Raw genomic sequence first — 19,699 nt, forward strand, 5'->3', positions numbered from 1 at the left:
TCCAAGTACCCAGTAAGTGACACTGGTGGGCCATTCAATGCAGCACCTAGAGAGATGGGTTTGTGACCAGCCATGAGGATGTGCCAGGAGCAGCAGGTAGATGCCAGGAGGCTGGTATTTGGCTATAATCGTAGACGCTGAGGTTCAGTCTTGGGAGCTCGTCTGAAGGCGTTGGTGCTGCAGCCAGCAGCCGCCAAAGGGAATATGAATGCGGTAGAAGTTGCTTTGCTGGTAGCTACTTCTCCTGGCTTAGCAGGGGATGGAGCAAGGCAGGAGCAGGTGAGCCTCAGCGAGCCCTTAGAGTCACTTCCACCGGGAAATGGTCGCTGACGGCAAGAGCCTGGACACAAACGGGAGAAATCACAGAGCCTAAGTTGTGGGGCTGCTCAGCAGGCATCAGCTACAGGTTGTCCATGACCTCGTGTCATGGCTCCTGTTGTCACATGGATCCTGGCAATTCCTGAGGTGCAGCAGGAGGCAGAATGGGCTAATGGACAGAGCATGTGTCTAGATCTCTTCCGTGCCCTGATACCGATTCATTGCATGGCCTTGGGCAAATCATCCAACCTCTCCAGGCCTCAGTTTCCCCAACTGTACAATGGGGATAATGCTGACCTTCCCTATCACAGGGCTCTGCCAGGGTGAGTCAATTAACATTAATGAGGTGGTCTGAGATCCTCCTATGCAAGGTGACTCGTTGTCAAATGCAGGGCTCCTGTTAGCTCCCTGCCTTTGGGGAGGAGAGCGCCCTGCATGGTTTTAGATTAGCTCCCAGGCGGCATTCCCATCAGGAGCGTGAGCGCAAACCAGGGGAAGCCTGGCCTGTGCTCATACCATGGACATTGAGGCCAGCAGCACGCGCCGAACAGGAGGCCAATGCAAGAATGAGCCAAGGCTCCACAGCTCCTCCCTCGAGCTCAGAGCCCTCTACAGAGGTGAAATTGAGGTATGGAGCGCTGAGGAGACTTGGCCATGCAATTCAAGCGTAAGGCTTAACCGTCTCCTGCCCTGCGCCTTGGGGAGTCATTCAGACCAGTGCAAAGATTGTGTAAAATGCTTCCAGCCTGAGCTGGCCTGGCGCGTGTTACCATCACTTCACACAACCACTCTAACCAACCACACAAGGGGAAGGTCCTGGGCTGCCAGGCCCTCGGCCTCTCGACGCCCCTTCCTGCGCCCTAGCCACTGAGCCATGCTGCCTACACAGCGCCCCCAAGAGCATTGCCTCCTTTATGCAGCCTACACGCATACAAAACACAGCCACAGTCCCCAGGGGAGATGGCCTCCCGAGGGGCTGAATGGTTCTGTGCAGTGAGCCCCCTGCGTGACGCCTGAGTGGTGGCATCCAATCAGGTAAGAGCACAGGATGCATGAGCTGCAGTGGATGGCATTGCCGAGAGGAGAGCCAAGACCTCAGTGTAATTCACCCTCTAATTCCCCAGCACTCTGAAAGGAGCAGCCGGAGTCTCCTCTCTCACCTACACCCAGAGGCGCCAACTTTTATTTTTCCCAAGGGGTCCCCCACCCCTGCTCTGCCCTGAAGCCCTGCCCCCATTCCACCCCTTTCCCCAAGACCCCGCCTTCACTTCACCTCTTCCTGCCCCCACGCCACCCCTGCTCCGAGCCCCACACTTGCCTGCCACTTGCTGCTCTCCACTCTCCTCCAGCCGCCAAACAGCTGTTTGGCTGCACCGCCTATCAGCTGTTTGGCGGCATCTCCATCAGCTGTTTGGCAGTGCCCCGGATTAGTTGAATGGGGGCACCGCCGAACAGCTGTGGCTGGTGGGTGCTGAGCACCCACTATTTTTTTTCCATGGGTGGTCCAGCCCCGGAGCACCCACGGAATCGGCGCCTATGGCTATACCAGTTTACAGTTGGTCCGCCAAGAAAAATGGTTACCCCAGTGAGAAAGCAGGATCAGGCCTGGGGTTTTAACCAATGGCAGGGGCTAACTGCAGGTGTGGGGAGATTATACACAATGTCCATAAGAAATTATACACAATGTCGATGGCCACTAGCCACCACCAGCTGGGGCGGAGCGAGCTGTACAGCATAGAGCCAGCAGGGCCCTCCAGGTGGAAATGCTGTGTCCTGGCCAGGGGGCGATGTAACTATGTCTGGGGCCCGTCATCCTGCCCTTTGGGCAGTCAGTGACGCCACAGTCAAATGCATGTGAATGGCTGCCCTGCAGATCCTGCGCTCTTACCCTGCCCCTGCACTCGCTCTGCACAAGGTGCAGGACAATGGAGAATCAGGCCTGTAGGGTCTCCAGCCTCGTCTACACCCACAAGCCGCACCCCTTTTGCCCCCTACTGTGGATGGAGTTAGACTTGTCTAAAAGTGCTTACTCCGGGATAGCTCTTCCCATCTGGGAAGGGGAATAAGCTATCCAGCCCCTTTATATTGGTATAAGTGCATCCACACGAGTTCCTGCCTCTGTAACTACAGCAGTAAAAAATCACACTCCAAACCCACACAGTTATAGCAGGACACCTGTTTGTAGAGCAGGCCTTAGTGTAGCTGAGTTAGACTAGCCTTTAACTCTGGGAGACTCCCTGCAAAGCTTGGTGCAGTGATCTTTGAGCTTGGCCCCAGTCCTGACCAGCTGTCGCTGTCCCCTGGCTAGCTAGCAGCTATTGTCTCTGCTCACAGCTAGCTGCTCTGTGAGCATGCAGGCATGCAGGCACTTACATCCTCGCGCTGCAGGTGGAAAGTCTCCTGGAAGTTGTTGACTTTGGCAGATCTGGCCACCATACAGCGCTGCAGCTCAGAGCCACTCGCCACGATCCTGTGACACACCACAAGGGACTAGGGTTAAACACTGCACTTCTCGGGCAGCTGGGCTTCAGGGTCACACCCTGCAGGGAATGCCCTCGCCTGCCCCAGAGCCAGGCTGGAGCCCAGGGCCAGCGATGGCAGCGCTGCTGGTGGGGTTCCTCACCAGCTTCCCTGAGTAGCGGAGCCAGGGAGAGTGCTGGGGGGAGCTGACAGGGTGGCTTAGTTTGTGCAGTCCTGGGGGGGAAATCCATCTCCCCAGCAGCCAGACCCCCGAAAGCAACCCTGGGCTCTCAGCCAGCTGCATCTGGTGCAAGACCTGCGCTCAGTGGAGGCAGGTGACAGCTGAATGTGGGGAAGTGAAACTGACAGGAAACCGCCATATGCAGGGCCAAGTTCCAGTGGCACCTGATTCCAGAACCTTCTGAGAGAGTGGGGCGGCCTATCGCACCTGGGTGTGTGGGGAGCACGCCCACAGCACTGCACATGGCAATCAGGGTTAATGAGTGCCCTGGCTGGACTACAGACAGGCTCTCTGGGGTCTGTGCCAGAGGCTGTGGTTTTCCGCAGCTGAGGTGGTCTCTGAGTATTCCCAGATGCGGTCCTACGAGTGATGGCCTTCTGTGCTAGGGCACTGCCCACCTGCAGCCCTCTCCTTGTCCCTTTTCATCCCCTCCCCGTTATTTGGTGTCCCCAGGGCTGGCACTGGCTGCGCTGGTCTGTCTCTTGGGGCTGCTGTTATTCCTATATCTGAGGCACCGTGGCGCTCATGAGGTACCCTCCTGCCAGGTGACTGCATTGCTGAGAGGCCGGCAGCCCCAGGGACTGAAACCCGCTACTGGCTGGTGGGACAGACACAGCCTTGGCAGTGGCAGCGCAGGCTCCCCTGACACCCCACTGCCCATCTGCCTCAGCACCGGCCCAAGCCCCAGGGCTGACTGAGAACCCCCCTGGGTCATATAGCCCTGGGCTTCTCCCAGGGCTGGCTCCAGGATTTTTGCCGCCCCAAGCAGCCCCCCCAAAAAAGCTGCGATCGCAATCTGCGGCACTTCGGTGGGAGGTCCTTCACTCCAAGCGGGAGTGAGGGACCCTCCGCCGAATTGCCGCCGAATAGCTGGACGTGCCGCCCCCCTCCGGAGTGGCCACCCCAAGCACCTGCTTGCTAAGCTGGTGCCTGGAGCCGGCCCTGGCTTCTCCATACAGCTGCCAAGCACAGGCACAGTAGTGGCACTAGGGATGATCAGCAGCAGCAGCTCTCCTCACCGGTCGTAGGCGCAGTCTGTGTACGACACAGTGGTGTCTGCACTGTCCGGGATGAGCCACTGGAAGGCGTCGCTGGTTCGCAGGCGGATGGAAGGCCAGTCCTGTGGCCCGACGTAGGAGCAGTCGGCGTTGAAGTCTCCCAGGAAAAGGATGTTCTGCCAAGGAAGTGCCAGTGAGGGGGGACCCAGCCAGACCAACCCCCACACCTAGCACATGTGCAAGGCAAGAACCTCACACATGGCAGCCTCCCCGAGCCCTTCGCTCTGGAGTGTCTCAGGCAGCCCCGCCAGTGCCATGAGCTGTCTCGCTGGTAACCACTGCTCTCCTTGGCTGTGGCTGTCTTTGTGGCTAAGGCAGGGGCAGGAGCTGACACAGGATGGTCTGGGGGTCTGTCACTCCCTCTCGCCGTTCTGCTGGTTCCTTCTCAGCACAGCGGGGTTGTCTTCTCTGGGGCCGGGGTCATGAGGCTTTTCTTGCGCTCAGGTACACTGTGAGGTCCCGGCACTGCAATGACCTGAGCCTGTGGGGCTGACACTTCATCTGCAGAGCAGGGGCAGCACAGGCTGGGCCCCCATGCCTCCTGCTGATGTACCCAGCCCTGCCCTGGAGAGAGCAGCTCTGGGGAGGCAGCGCAGTGCAGGTGCCCGGGCTCTGGTGCCAAGACCACCCCTAGGGTGATGTGCTGTGTGCACCTCCCTGGCTCAATGTCATCAGGGAACAGCTGGCTTTGGTCACCACTGCCCTGGACCCGGTGCCTACAGCCCATTCCTGATTGCTCTAGCCATCGGCACACTGGGACTGTGCTGTCCAGGCTGAGTGGCAGAACCCATCGATTTAGCTGGAAGCAGGTCCAGGATCCTCGTTCGCCATCCATGTGATGAGACCCTGGCAGAGAAGTGGGAAGGAGCCCGCATCTCCCCACCCTTGGGCACTCTGCCCACGGTGGGGCTGGGGCTGAGCAAACAGCGACCATGGGAAGACAAGGGTCCCAGAGGGGTTGTGTGATGGGGAGGGGTGTGGCTCTGAGGCCTACAGGCCTAGGGCTGAAGGGGTTGGGGGCAGTGCAGATGGGCCTCTCTGCTCCACAGCTTTGTTTGACACAAATCAGCATGTGGATATGGACGAAGGGGGATTTGCTTTCCCAGAGGGGAACCCTGATGGTTAGCTCCAGAGCTCAGTGCCCAGCCGCATCAAGTGGGCATGGCTGTTCCCGGTAACCTGCACTGGCCCAGGCAGCCAGAGCGGCTCTGCCCTGGAAGTGGGGGGTCAGCATGAGTAATAGACTAGCCAGGACCTTCTACAGCCAACATCCCATCCAGGCAGCAGCAGCCTCAGACAAGACAAGCGGGGGAGGGAACACCAGTGAGTTCATTCACACGGCAGGCGCTGGGTTTGCGCCCAGATACATCTGCTTACGTCAGTCCCCCACTTGTCGATAACATCTAAGTAGACATCGTAGAGGGCGTCGATCTCTGCCACAGCCTCACTGGGGGGTGTATGCAGGGGCACCAGCACAAACTCCTGCACCTCTGCAGAGACACAAGTTACACAGACAGCCATTTTCTGTGCGCACACAGAGCTGTCACACATCACCCCTGCTATCTCTCTCTCTCTCACACACACACACACACACACACGGCACTGTTCCATTCTGGGGTTCCCAAGACCATGCTCTCCGTGTGGACATTTCCCCTCCCACTCAGAATCAGGCAGGACTGGGACTTGAACCGGGGTCTTCCATTACTCATGCTCGCTCTATTGTCTCTTGGCAGTTCCCACAGTGCTAGCAGCTCCAGTCAGCTGCACTAGCCTCTCCCAGTCCCTCTGCACCTGGGCGCTGCCCTCCTGGGTCAGCACCACTCACAAAGGTGCTCCTGGTTGGTTTTGTGCCAAAGCAGCAGCTGTCAAAGGAAGCTGCAGAGCAGGGGGTTAGTTGCCAGTGAAGTCTCTGGGCTGGGCTCCCACTGGCCAGGACTGTCGCTGCTTCTCCCCAGCTGCTCTGAGTTCAGCCCCCATGAGAATGGCTGCCGTGGGGTTTGTACGTCAGGGCACAGCCACCCTTCCCCTCCCTCGGCCTTGTGACCAAACCGTACCAAAAGGAGCAATGGGATCATGGGCTGGAGGAGGGGTGGGTATACTCTCAGCCCGGTGAACCCCCGTGACCCCCAAGCTGAGCTCTGGGTCCCAACTGCACCTGGCTCTACAGTGAGCTGAACTGATCCCTGGCTGCTGACCCCCAGCCCAGGCACGCACTCCCCAAGCCAGCACCCAGACCCACACCCATTGGGGACTGCAGGGCTTGAACCCTGGTCCACAGGGGGCTTCAGCACCAGTGAGCGCCAACCCGCCCCCCACTGACCTGCTAAGTGGTGTCAGAGTAGGAACTGAACTCCGCGCAGTCCTGGACTCCCTGCTTCACTGCAACTATATAAACCCAGCACAGGAACAGGAAACTGCCCGTGCAGCCAGGATCTTCCTGCTCAGGGCTGCTTTCCCTGCCATATCTGTTTCTGCTACCTGCTAATGAGCTCCTGGTAACCTGGCCCTGCCTGACTCCAGACTTCGGTTTGCCCTCTGGACCTGTTGCAGATGTTGACCTCCTGGTATCAGACTGGCTTTGATGCCCGATGCTGCTCCGACTACTAGGTCAGGCTGCCTACATACCAGTCAGAATAAGTCCCCAGGCCCGGATCCAGCCCCACGCTCCCCCTGTTTGGATCTAGGCCTGTCTCTGAGTTGAAGCATCATTCCCAAAGACTTTGCCAAACTCTCCATGGTAATGTTCTTTGTTTCCTGGCGGGAGGGATCAGCGTGTGGGGGAGCAGGGGTTTCTCTAGCTAGTTGCAGGATGGCCTGGGGTGCTGCTGCTCCCAGTGCCATAGGGCAGAGAGACCCCTGGGCCCCGCTTACCTGTGTAGGGGGAGGAGAACTTCACGATGAAGGGCTCCCTGCTGAAGGTGTCGTTCCCGCAGGGCTCACAGCCATCATCATAGTAGTAACTGTCCACCACCGACACCATATCCGTCCTGCCAGGAGGAGAGATGGAATGAGCACACACAGTCATGTGGTTCCACTCTGGGATGGGCCCTGGTGCACCCAAGATAGGTGGCCAGGTGCCCGGTTTTCTGTCAGAAAGTCCGTTTGAAAAGGGGACCTGACAGAATCCGGTCAGATCTACTGACCGGACACCCAATGTCTGGTTACTGCAGGCCGGGTAGGCGCCAAGTCATCACCCACATCAGCCCTTATTTAGCCAGGGCCACCTCCTACCTGCATCAGGTGGCTGCAGCTCCAAGCACCAGCAAAGCAAGTGAGTCCCTCTTGACCCGGGTAGAGGGGTGGGAGGGGAAAAGCAGCGAGCGGAGTGACTGGAGGGAGGGTGGAAGAGGAGTTGACAGGGGACAGGGCATCAGGGGAAAGAGACATGGAAGGGGCGGGGCCTTGGGGAAGAGGCATGGCAGAGGTGGGGCCTCAGGGGAAGAGATGGGGCAGGGTGTGGTCTCAGTGGAAGGAGCGGGGCTGGGGAGGTTCCATTTTTTAAATATTACCAAGTTGGCAACCCTAGCCCAGGGGCCTGCATGCAGAGAGCAGCAGTGGCTGGGCAGGAGACGCAAGAGCATGGGGGATGCCCTGGACATCACCTGAGGTGAAAACACCTAGTATTGTCACTAGCTCTGACTGTTTGCTGGATCCTTACCTGTAGATGAAGAGGTACTGCTCCTTGTAGGAGGTCCGGCCCAGGGACTCGCTGACCACGTAGCTGTATGGCTGCAGAGATGCCCTAGAGTGGGGGCATCAGAGAAGCCAGCAGTGAGGCCCATGCCAGAGCAGGGAGGGCCGTGCACACGTCCAGCACATCTCCCTGCTCTGCACCACCTCCCACCATTCCCGTCCCACCCCCAGCTGATTTCCCAGCCAGCGTAGGAATGACCCTGCCTGCTTTACGGCCGAGACATCTCCCTCCATGCAGGCCCCTTGCCACTCTGTTCCAGGAAGCCAGGCTTGGAGGGGGGGATGCCTGGGGGGGGGGGGTGCCTCAGGGAGCATCTTTCCCATGTGGCCCCTTCAATATGTAGGCTGGCTTGACATGAGTAATTGGACATGGGTGAGGCCTTATTTCTTGGGAGACAGGATTAGGGAGGTAAATGGAGCAGCAGGCTGGAAACAGACTGTTGGTGCTGGCTAAAGTAAGGGGGGACCCTCAGGGAACAACTGACAAAGGACAAGATAACAATGGGTAAGCGAAGCTTGGAAGGTGAGCTGAGGCAAAGAGAATGTTGTGCAAGGACAGTGCATGCTGTACAGGGATTGGGTCCCGCAAAGGGAGCACACCCATCCCCAAACAGGTGATGCAATGGCATGTGTACATGTCTATAAAAAGGAAGGTTGCTGGGTCACTTTGGATGGGTGGTACTGGTACGCCCCATCCTCACCCCTTCCACTTGAGTCTGATCAACTCAGCATAGCTTCGCTTTAGGCCCAACAAAGAGACCTGAGTGGCGGGAATGGAGTTGAACTGAGTTCTTGGGAAGCTGAGTGGAAGAGGTCTTATGGGAACCCCTCCACCACAGAGGTCCTGAGCGCCTGTGACCCCCTCCACGTCAGGGACATCTGCAGGTGGCCTCAGCTCTCATACGACCACCAACAGAATCAGCCCTTGCTGGTGTCATATTACCCCTGGCCTGAAGCTGTAGATCTGTCCGCTGTACTTCCCAAGCCCATTCCAACCCTCTCCGCCCCTTTGACAAGCTTCTCCTGAGGGGTTGGTGGCCCCTGTCCCTGGTCACCAATTCACACCCATATGGTAGAGTCCAGTTCTGACCTCACACCGGTTTCACACTGGATTGCCTCCATTGGCTGTAATGGAGTTACCCCTCATTTATACCTGAGTACGTGAGATCAGAATCAGTGTATACAGTCACTTTGCACTGGTGTAAATGGCTGCACCATGTCCTGCTCCATATCTGCACCTTGCTGATGTCCTCAGGGAGTTCTGTGCTCCTCTGTTTGTGCTGTCTTTTGTATATAGGACTATTGCCCTGAAATGTGCCACCCTGGTACCACTGTACCCCTTGTCATGCTCGCTTTGTGAGAATGGCGGCATGTGGCACCAGGCAGGGATGCCCCAGGCCCCGTCTCATGTATGTGCCTCTTGGTGGTGAAAAGCTCCAGAGGCCCATGAAGGTGTCTGTGATGTGGTGTTCGCCCCAGACTGGCCAGTAAGGGGTTAACAGAGCCCTAGGGATGCTGCGTGAAAAGCAGCCAATAGGAGAGGGGTTGCGAGGAGTGGCCAGTCAGGGACTGGCAGGCCCATATAAAAGAGCCTCAGAGCAGCACAGGGTCAGTAGCTGACTGGAACCTGAGGAGGGAGAACTGTGTCTAGAGTTGGCTGCAACCTGGTAGCATCTTGGACACAGCAGTGCAGGCAGGCAGGAACCTGGGGAGAAGAGAAGGAGCTCCAGATAGGCTGCTGAGACTGAGGAAGGGGCTGTGGCTGCAGGGAAGTGGCCCAGGGAAATGTAGTGATAGTAAAGGCAAAGGAATGCAGTAAGTGACTGTGGTTTGGAGGGTCCCTGAGCTGGGACCCAGAGCAGAGTGTGGGTCTGGGTCCCTCCACTCACCACTGGGGAAGTGGCAGACTATTGAGGAGGTAAACCTCTTCTGGAAAGGGGGAACCCAGATAGTGATATGGCTGGAGGGCTGAGCCACAAAGAAGATGCTGTGGTACCTGATGCTGCAAGAGGGGTTGCAGGTGGACTGTGGCTGAAGTGAAGGGGTGCAGACCATGGATGGGGGTGTTGGCCTTGAGCTAATCCTCAGAGTGACCAGGAGGAGGTGCTGGACCAGCGGTGAGTGATGCTCCCCATGACACTGTCACTGAGTCGGTTATGCCAGAACCACCTGCAGAGCCACAGCTCCAGCACTCCCTTCATCTAAGCTGCTGCGGGCAGCAATGGAGCCTTCCCTGTGTGGCTGGCTGGGTGTTGCACCCGAAGGGGCCTTGTTTATACCTGCTCTAAAACACTCCAGACCACAGCAATGTTTTAGGCTCCTCCCTCCCCCCCTTCCATGTAGGTTTGGAAAGCACCTGTTGAGCTGGTCCATCAGTTTCCTGATGGCACTCTGATCAGAGTCACGGACCTCCTGCACCACAGCGATGTCGTATGTCTGCACGATCTGGGGGAAACACAAAGCGCCGTGCTGTGAAGCTGAGCCTGGTGCAGGCTGCGTGTGCAGTGCCTAACACCCCTCATCTTTCTCCCCAGCTTCCCTTAGAGATGCACAAACACTGCGAAAATCAGTGAGAACACCCAGCAAAATCCCAGGCTACAGCCAGCCACCAGAAGGGTGGTGTCCCCAGGGCTGACATGCCACTTCAACCACCAGCTGAGCTGGGTATTTATCTCTCTTCTGCTGCAGTGCATGAGCTGGGGGGAAGAGGTGAGCCCTGGGGTGAGTTAGATGGGGAAACAGAGGAAAACAGGAGGAAATGGCAGCTTTCAGACTGCAGCTGTTCCAGAAGGGTTCAAAATCAGCCAGCAGGATCCTAACAGAGCAGAGACCAACCCAGCAGTGATTGCAGAGGATGAGTTTCACTGCCATGGGGAATGCCAACCAGGCTGCCAGGGTTACCCTCTGCCTGTCTCTAAAAACACTGGAATCTGAAGTGGTGATAGATAGATATAGATAATGGTCCATCTAGCCCCGTATCCTGGTGCCAGATGCTTCAGAGGGAATGAACAGAACAGGGTAATTATTGAGTGATCCATCCCAGTTTCTGGCAGTCATCAGCCACATGGTCCCCTATAACACTGAAGTGAAACCAAGGTCCCAGATAGATATGTAAGCAGGGGAATGGTCCCGCTATTGGAGGGATCTTTCCTGGCTTATACATTACCCCAGTGGAGTGGGCTAGCGAAAGGATCTGAGTCGCTCCCACTTCCTTTACCCAGAGGCCTGCCTGACCTCGAGGGCTCCGCTTCCACTCTCCTGTGTGTCAGAGTCCTCGTAACCCCAACAAGGCTGGGCCCAGAATTCCTGGGGGTCTTGATCCCCCAACCTTGTTGTGGTCACTTAGGGCAGGGGCTAGGGTGTTCCCACTCTGGGGTGCTCTCTGCACTGGATGCTTCCCTGACCCACTGATCATTGCATACAGTTCAAAGTAAATACAGTTTATTAAACAGCAATCAATTATAAGGGAAAAAAATGGGAAAGGTTAGAGGAAAACATGTCACCCTGCTCTGTGGCACGGGGGCATCACAACCAGCATCTCTGGAATGTAAGTGAAGTTCAGTCTGTTTCTTACAAGTCCCAGGTCTCCTTCTCAAGCCCTGGCTGTGCTGCAGGGATGTTGCGGGTCGGACACTTGCTCTGGTGGTGGCCACACGCCCTCAGGCTTTAGGTGGCAGGACCCTTCTTCCCAGCATCGCCCCCACCTCTTGGCTGGGGGCATCTCCCTGGGTTGGCCCCACTGCCCAGGGTCCCCGGTGCTCTCCCCAGCTGCTCACCACATTCGGCTCCAGACTGCTCCAGCCTCAGCTCTAGCTCCACTCTGCCTCAGCACTGCTGGTGCTCTGCCTCCAGCTCCCAGGGCTGCTTCTCTGGCCCCTCTGGCTTTGGTTGCTGCAGCTCTGCCCCCAGCACAGGTCTCCTCTGTGGGCTGCTTCTGTAACTCTGCTTCCCGGGCTGCTTTTCTGGCCCCTCTGGCTGGCACAGCTATGCTCCCCAGCTCAACTTGAGCCCCTGCTCTCCCCTTAGCTTGGCCCCACTCTCTGACCCAGGCAATTGCAGCTCACCTAGAGGATGGGATTCCCCTGGCCTCCTGACTCCCTGATTAGCCTGCCCACCCTGTCAATCAGGCTGACCTGGAGAATTGCCTCTCCCCATTGTTCCTGGGGACTGTCAGTCTCAGGGTCCTGATTTCCCATCGACCCTTCCCCTTTTAGTGCTGGGAGCTAGCCAACCAAAACACCCCCACTGAGTGTTAGTAAGGGGATAACAGTCCCATTACATAGGGTGACCAGACAGCAAATGTGAAAAAATGGACAGGGGGTGGGGGGTAATAGGTGCCTATATAAGAAAAAGTCCCAAAAAATGGGACGTCTGGTCACTCTACCCTTACAGATAGATGATCTATATATCTATCCAGGACCTTGCTTTCACTTCTCAGTGTGGCTGGAAAGTGTCTCCCCACAGGGGTTTCTGGGCAGGGCTCAGATAGGCTGTCTCCACTTGTAACCGAGAGGTCTAGGGCATAACCACCATGGAGGAGCCACTAACCAGCTTTACCATGTCTTAGCCAATCAGGTTGGAGTATGCAGAAAAACAACCCCAGCATTTGGCCCTTCACCACTGCCCTTTCAGTTGGGTTTCTAAGTAGCCTTCAGCCCAAGTGATAGCATACTCTCCAGGCCCACAGAAAACACACTTCTGAGAGCCCCTGGGCCAGCTGTTTGATAGAATCCTGGGCACCCCCAGTTCCCAAGAACTGCTGGTATGTGGGACCTCTCCCCAACCCCCCAGCACTCACGTTCACGATGATGCCTGCAATGGTCTCATTGGACAGCTTGCTGTCTCCAAAAGTCCTGATGTTGAAAGCGCAGATTCTCAGGGTGGCGGCTGTGTGCAGCACGTAGGCCAGGGACAGCAAGGCCAGTGCTGGCCTCATGGCCCCCATCCTGCAGGGAGGAAGGGAAGCAAAGCCTCAAAGGATTGGCAGAGAGGTTAGTTACAGTAAGAACTGCCTCGCCTGTCCCCAGTCACTGTGCCATGCAGCCATGTTACCTGTGCCAGGTAACAATCTTGAAAGCAGTCCCTGAGATTCCCCCTTCCTTGGAGTTCGCCCTCACCAACATTTGCCCTTGAGACTCCCTGGATTCATCTTCCCAATGTCACTCAGCCCGAGAGAAAGGCTCGATTGTTTAGCAGAAGGATGTGGGTGGGAGGGGGAGTGCTGGCTGATGCTGCAGGATCCTTCCCTGGGGCTGCTCATACTTCCGTGCAGTTCTCAGTTCACCTGTGCCACTGGATTAACACAGGGTCATTCCCTGAACATCCTACACAGGTGAAATGCCCATTGAAATTCATGGAGCCAATCCTGATGCACCGACTCCAGTAAACCCAGCCATACCCCCCAGCACCCTATGCCAGCACTGTCACTTCCACCTACACAGCTGTCAGGGGAATGATTCCCCATGCTCCCGTTAAAATATCTCACACGCTCATTCAAAGGTCATTGCTTTCGACACCTCTATAAGAGAGCTCCCTCCCCGTGCACCCTTCCATCCTGACAATTGTGTGGTACCTTCAGTAGAAGATCACCACTGTTTTGCCACCACCTTGTGTTGGCCCTTTGATTGGTGTCCCAAGACACTAGATGGTACACGTGGTTCTTACACATAAAGGGTGAAGTCTTGGCTCCATTGAATCAATGGGAATTTTGCTATTGACTTCGATGGGGCTAGGATTTCACCCAAGGTGTTTGTAAATATAAGAGAAATGCTACATGCCCTTTTCTATTCTCTTTATTCAGGCCATGCCTAGGCTATGGGTGCTACAATGGCACAGCTATGGTGTTGCAGCTGTGCTACTGTAGTGGAGCAGCTTCCTACAGCGACGGAAGGGGTTTTTCCATCACTGTAGGAAATCCACCTCTCTGCATAGCAGTAGCTAGGGTGACAGAAGAATTCTTTTGTTGACCTAACAATGACCAAACCCACCGGGGATTGGGTCATCATAGCTGTAGCACTCAGGGGTGTGAATTTCTCACACACACACCCTGAGTGCTGTAAATATACAGACCTAACTTTTCAGTACAAAACTTCCACTGAAGTAAGGAGGTCAGGATCAGGGCCTATAGGGAAGTACTATAATCCAGAAAACATGTATCTCCTCAACGACTGTTAATTGGCTGGTTTACCCAAGCTGAAGATTTGGCCTTAGATACTGTCTGTGGAGAAAAATCTGATCTCCAGAAAATTAGTTGGAACAGCCGAAGTCTACATCTGTAAGAAAGAAATGAAAGTGCAACTTACCTTTGATGTTGCTCCGTACGCCCCACGGAAAGCAGAAGTTCCCTGGCCCCTATTTATGAAAGTTTATGAAGTCCTGACTTTGCCAAGGGGGGACTCCACTGTTTGCTCAAGGGCTGGTATAGGCTCCATATGGTCATTTTCAGGAAAGCAAAGGTTTGCTCAGTGAAAAAATAGCTCTTCCTATCGGAGTTGATAACGATATCTGCAGCCATGGGGTCCAACATAACTCTAGGAAACGATGCTAATCAATAGCAACAGCCCTTGTGGTGGCAGAGAAAAACTTGAAAACACAAACCCAGAAGGCTCAAAAATCACAACGTCAATAGAAAGAACCTAGCATTGATTATTCTTTAAAAATCTCATGATTTTTAAAGAATAATCTCATGAGATTTTGGGGCCTGACACATGATTTTTGAATGTGTAGGATTGGCAACATCCCCACAGTCTGAATGAGCCAGGCTTCCTTCCCAATGCCCTGTTAAAGGCAGATGAGTGGAGTATTTCAATCATTCGAAAATGTTGTTGTCACTTCCCAAATGTAACAGGATAAAAAGTGGGTTGCTTAGTTTAAACCAGAGATACAGAGTGAAACCAGCTCCATGGTATCTCGTGGCTGGGAGCAAACCAAGCCCATGTTCATGTAAAAGAATTTGAATGTCTGAGGGGCGGTAAGACACACAGAGATGTGCACACTTCGTCTGAGTAGCGTCTGGGGGGAGAAGCAGTTGCCCTGGGGGTTTTCAACACAGAGCTGAAGCCCTGAACTAGAGCTCCATTTGGGAAAGCCTGATGCTGCCACTGATACCTCTTTATGCCCCTAAACCTCAATCAACAACAAAGGAAATTAAATGTGTATATATAACACATCTTACCCCAAGCAGAGTTTTAACTCTGGAAAGGGAGAAGAGCCAGAGACTCCATAAAATCCAATAGGGACTCCACTATTGCTCTGTGGAAGGTGAAGGCAGGATAAGACACATACTCATTTCTTTCCTTGTGAGAAGCATTAATAGGAACTATGTTCATACTGTCACTAAAATAAACTAGGAGAGTCTATCCCAACTCGGAGCATTCCCATCTCCTCCCAGGTTTTACCCCACTCCAGCAGGGAATTCCTGGCCCCATTGAAGAAGTCATGGGGAGTTCTGGCAGCTATTGAGCGGACTTGGGCTTGCCAGCTGTTCCAGGGACAGGAAGAGGCAGCTGGGGAGGGGTTGTTCATCCCTTTCAGCTCCTACACAGAACTCAGGGGGCAGGTGCCCACCTGATCTACCGCACCCTTTTCAAGGGGCTCAATCTCCCCAGTCTCCACCCACACCTGCAACTCCTACGCCTGCAGACCTAGAGCCCAGCTGGTTTAGAGTTGCCAACCCTCCAGGATTGTTCTGGAGTCTCCAGGAATTAAAGATTAATCTTTAATTAAAGGCTACCTCATGTGATGAAATCTTCAGGAATACAGCCAACCCAAATTGGCAACTCTAGGCTGCTTACTCCCCGGTCCCTAGCCAGGACCCTCCAACCTCCCCACTTGCTACTTTTTAGAGGAGGGGTGAATCTTTAGCCCCAAATGCCTCTTTGAGTGGCACTGTCAGCTAGGGAGACCTCAGCCTCTATGGCCCCATTTATAAATCTTCCCCCCTGAGATGGTGGTCAGGAAAGAACTCATCTCCCGGAGGATGTGTCTATCCCCTCCCCCGGCCTCATTCCCTAGGCTCTGGGTAGTGGCAGGACCTGATTCTTCTTTCTCTCTGTGCTCTCATGCACACCAATGTGAGTGGGAGCAGAGCAAGGCCCAGAGCCTCCCCATGTGGTGCAGCTCCCCACAGCCCCACCACCTCGGGCGTGGGAGATGCCTCCATAGCTGGACCACCCCCAAGCTTGTGGAATCTCCGAGGGCAGCAGCTGTGGAGGCTTGTCTGGGCTGGGTAGGTCAGTTATGCAACATGATGGAACTCATCTCCCCTGGGCTCTGCATGTCGCTTCTCTGCACTGCTCCCAGCCCTGCCACATTACAGCTGTCCCCATTTTGCCTCTCCTTTGGTCACTGTGAGTGCCGCTCTGACTGGAGCAGCTGCTTTTATTTACATCCCTTTATCTGCCAAGAGCTTTTCATCCTTGAACTGCAGCTGGTGAGTTTCTCACAAGGGTGGGGTTGGATCCTCCCAGGGAGGGGTTTGGCAGCAGAGTAGAGCCAGTGCAGCAGGGAGCACATGCAGCAAGAGGTGGCATAACTGCTCTTTGCAACGTCAGGACGCTCTTTCCCAGTTCCACAGGTAGAATTTTGGCTGAGTCACAGGCTTCTGCTGCAGCAAGGCTCCCCTACATCCTCTTCACAACTCAGGCCAGGGCTTGAGAACACCATCTGGCTCTTACTTCCCTTGCTCGCTGTTCACCATTGTTATCCTACTTTGAAAGGAGAATGTAAAATAGGATGCTGGGCTGTGATAGTGCCTGTGCAAACTGGTGCCACTAGAGGGCATTGCATGCTTCCTGAAACAGCCAAGTGGGAAGAAAATCTTCCAACCATGCCGTGTCCAGGAGACACAGAGCTGGCTGCTGGTGCTGGAGCTTCCAGGCAGCTGGAAACACTAGCTATAAGTGGTATGAGCAGCTCCATTAATTGCCATGGAATGTTAGTTTTGAATAATGATCATGATCCAGGACAACACAAAAATCTGCAGCCCTTTGAAAATGTGGGTGTAGCATGGAATGAATTGCATTGGATAAGTAACAAAGTGTCTGCAGTGCTGACTGCAATATTCACTGTCAGGTTTCATTCCATAAGCCTCCATTCTTAAAATGACTTGATTCTGCCACAGAACTTCCATCCTGTCTCCTCTAGTGGAAAAGGAATCTGGGGACTTTGTTGCTGATTGAGGCCCAGCTTGTTGCAAAGTACACAGGGGCATGATTATAATTTGAACCGGAGCTTTTCATAGCTATGTTACTGATTCATATCCGCCTGGGTCAACAGAGGATGACTTTCCAACAAAAAGTTCACCATTTTGAACCTCATTATGACAGATAAAGATGATGAATTAATCATTGGACTGGAAGTTGGTGGTTGCCACTGTCCAGGGACCATGCCTGGACTACATTCAATACAGGCAAAAATGAAGGCCACTCCCAAATGGTCATTATATACTTTGTGCTTCAAGAGGGCTAATTTCCCAAAGCAGAGGAAAACGATGAGCAAAGTTAACTGGGTAGAAAAATGTAGACAGAAAAATATAAATGAAATTTGAGAGTTCTGAGAGTGCTTTAGGAAGAGTTTATTAAATGGCCAAAAAGCAGTAGAGGACAGCTTTGGCTAAAAACCCATCCCGGTTCAGTGACAATTTAAAGACTGCAAATAGAAATTAAAAAAGCAATATATAACAAAAGGAAAAATGGGGAAATAACAGTCAATATAAATTAGAAGTTATAAAGTGTAGAAGATTGATACAGGAAGCTAAAGTCATCAGGGGAAAAATTCATCGCTAACAGCAATAAGGAGTTTTTAGAATTTCTTCTGTTGCTGATATACTCTTAACAATGATATAAACCCTGCAGACTGCTGTTCTGTCCCTACTACCCAGGAAGGCTTGACCCCCCACCCTGAGAGACTGTTTCAGGCCCCTTTTCTCAGGGTTTTGACTTTATTTCTTCTAATTAACACAATTCAGCACATCAATAATCCTTTAGCTCGGAAAACCAGTTCTCTTGGAGGAGCCTTTCTACTCTTTACAGCTCTCTACCAGTTTGATTACAGAGCAACCCACTGCTCCAGGGCTTGTCATATAAGCTAGCCAAGTCCCTGCAACTCTCCACCCCCAGCTAAGCCACTTGCAGGTTTTCATAACCAGTTGATCCCTAGATGATCAGTCTCAGCTGGGAGGTAACTGATCCATCACAGGTGACGCTTGGCCCAACTTCCCTTTAAGGGCCAGCTACCCTGTGACAGGCCCATAATTACATGGAGATGGTAAAATTGATAATAATGTTGCAAAAAAGGCAGATGTGTTCAATAAACATTTCTGTTCTGTATTTGAAAAGAAGCAGGATGATGTGCTTGTATCACACAAAGATGAAGTACCTTCCAGTCTATTAGTAACCAAGGAGGATGTTAAACACTATCTGTTAATGATAAACATTTTTAAATCAGCAGGCCCAAGTATCTTGCACCTAAGAGTCCTAAAAGAGTTGGCTGAGGAGATCTCTGGCCTGCTGATGTTAATGTTTAATAAATCTTAGAATACTGAGAAAATTCCAGAAGCCTGGATGTGCCAATATTCAAAAAGGGCAAGTGGGATGAATCCAGTGGGCATGTACTCAGCACAGCTCAGCGGCGCCTCCGTTTCCTGTGCTATTGCTGCTAAACTTCAATTTATACTCATGCTAACTCGATTAAAATTAGCGAAAGTATGTGTTCATGAGCTGGGGAATCGCACCCCCTAGCTTGTAGTGTAGATGTAACCTAAAAGTTGTGGCTGTGGGATTCATAGACTCTAGGACTGGAAGGGACCTCGAGAGGTCATCGAGTCCAGTCCCCTGCCCTCATGGCAGGACCAAATACTGTCCAGACCATCCTGGATAGACATTTATCTAACCTACTCTTAAATATCTCCAGAGATGGAGATACCACAACCTCCCTAGGCAGGTTATTCCAATGTTTTACCACCCTGACAGTTAGGAACTTTTTCCTAATGTCCAACCTAAACCTCCCTTGTTGCAGTTTAAGCCCATTGCTTCTTGTTCTATCCTTAGAGGCTAAGATGAACAAGTTTTCTCCCACCTCCTTATGACACCCTTTTAGATACCTGAAAACTGCTATCATGTCCCCTCTCAGTCTTCTCTTTTCCAAACTAAACAAACCCAATTCTTTCAGCCTTCCTTCATAGGTCATGTTCTCTAGACCTTTAATCATTCTTGTTGCTCTTCTCTGGACCCTCTCCAATTTCTCCACATCTTTCTTGAAATGCGGTGCCCAGAACTGGACACAATACTCCATCTGAGGCCTAACCAGTGCAGAGTAGAACGGAAGAATGACTTCTCGTGTCTTGCTCACAACGCACCTGTTAATACATCCCAGAATCACGTTTGCTTTTTTTTGCAACAGCATCACACTGTTGACTCATATTTAGCTTGTGCTCCACTATAACCCCTAGATCCCTTTCTGCCATACTCCTCCCTAGACAGTCTCTTCCCATTCTGTATGTGTGAAACTGATTGTTCCTTCCTAAGTGGAGCACTTTGCATTTGTCTTAAGACAAATGGGGATGGGGTTGAAGATCTTGGTGTGGGTGGGAGGTAGGATCACTGTCTCTAGGGACACAGCACCACCCCAGTGGTGCTAACATCTAACAAGCTTCTAGAAGGAAACTAGAAGAAATATTAGGACAAGAGTGTCCAGCAACTTGCAAGTGAGAGAATGTTAGATATCTGAACAAAACCAAGGAGGACACTGGGTGCCCAGGTATGAACTGCAATCTAACCCCTTTACTCCACTCCTGAGGCGTATGGGCCTGGAAAGAGGCTGAGGGCCCCCAGCTAGGAATTCCAATGATGCACAGGGGTTATCCAGACAGCATAGGCGCAGGCCAGGGATGGGAAGGGCCATTTCAGGGAGGCCAGAGCATTCTGCACTG

At 53.4% G+C, this 19,699-nt stretch overlaps 1 protein-coding gene across 1 annotated transcript; it reads right to left on the reverse strand.

The window, feature by feature from the left end:
- Positions 1–203: 203 nt before the first annotated feature.
- LOC117884268 (deoxyribonuclease-1-like) lies at positions 204–12,727 on the reverse strand. Its single transcript, XM_034784536.1, has 8 exons — positions 12,569–12,727; positions 10,127–10,215; positions 7,736–7,819; positions 6,949–7,064; positions 5,455–5,567; positions 4,039–4,193; positions 2,692–2,788; positions 204–340 (listed from the first exon to the last, which is right to left on the reverse strand). The coding sequence occupies exons 1-8, from the start codon at positions 12,713–12,715 to the stop codon at positions 287–289; spliced, it is 855 nt and encodes a 284-aa protein (XP_034640427.1). The 5' UTR covers positions 12,716–12,727; the 3' UTR covers positions 204–286.
- Positions 12,728–19,699: the final 6,972 nt, after the last annotated feature.

The sequence above is a fragment of the Trachemys scripta genome, chromosome 10, assembly GCF_013100865.1.
Source record: "Trachemys scripta elegans isolate TJP31775 chromosome 10, CAS_Tse_1.0, whole genome shotgun sequence".
Classification (NCBI taxonomy): Eukaryota; Metazoa; Chordata; order Testudines; family Emydidae; genus Trachemys; species Trachemys scripta.

Coding starts and splice junctions, on each gene's coding strand:
- LOC117884268 (XM_034784536.1), bottom strand. CDS start 12,715: ATGGGGGCCATGAGGCCAGCACTGGCCTTGCTGTCCCTGGCCTACGTG. Junction 5,568..6,948: donor GTTCTCCTCCCCCTACACAG/GTAAGCGGGGCC, acceptor GTGTCTCTGCAG/AGGTGCAGGAGTTTGTGCTG. Junction 2,789..4,038: donor ACAGACTGCGCCTACGACCG/GTGAGGAGAGCT, acceptor GGTGTGTCACAG/GATCGTGGCGAGTGGCTCTG.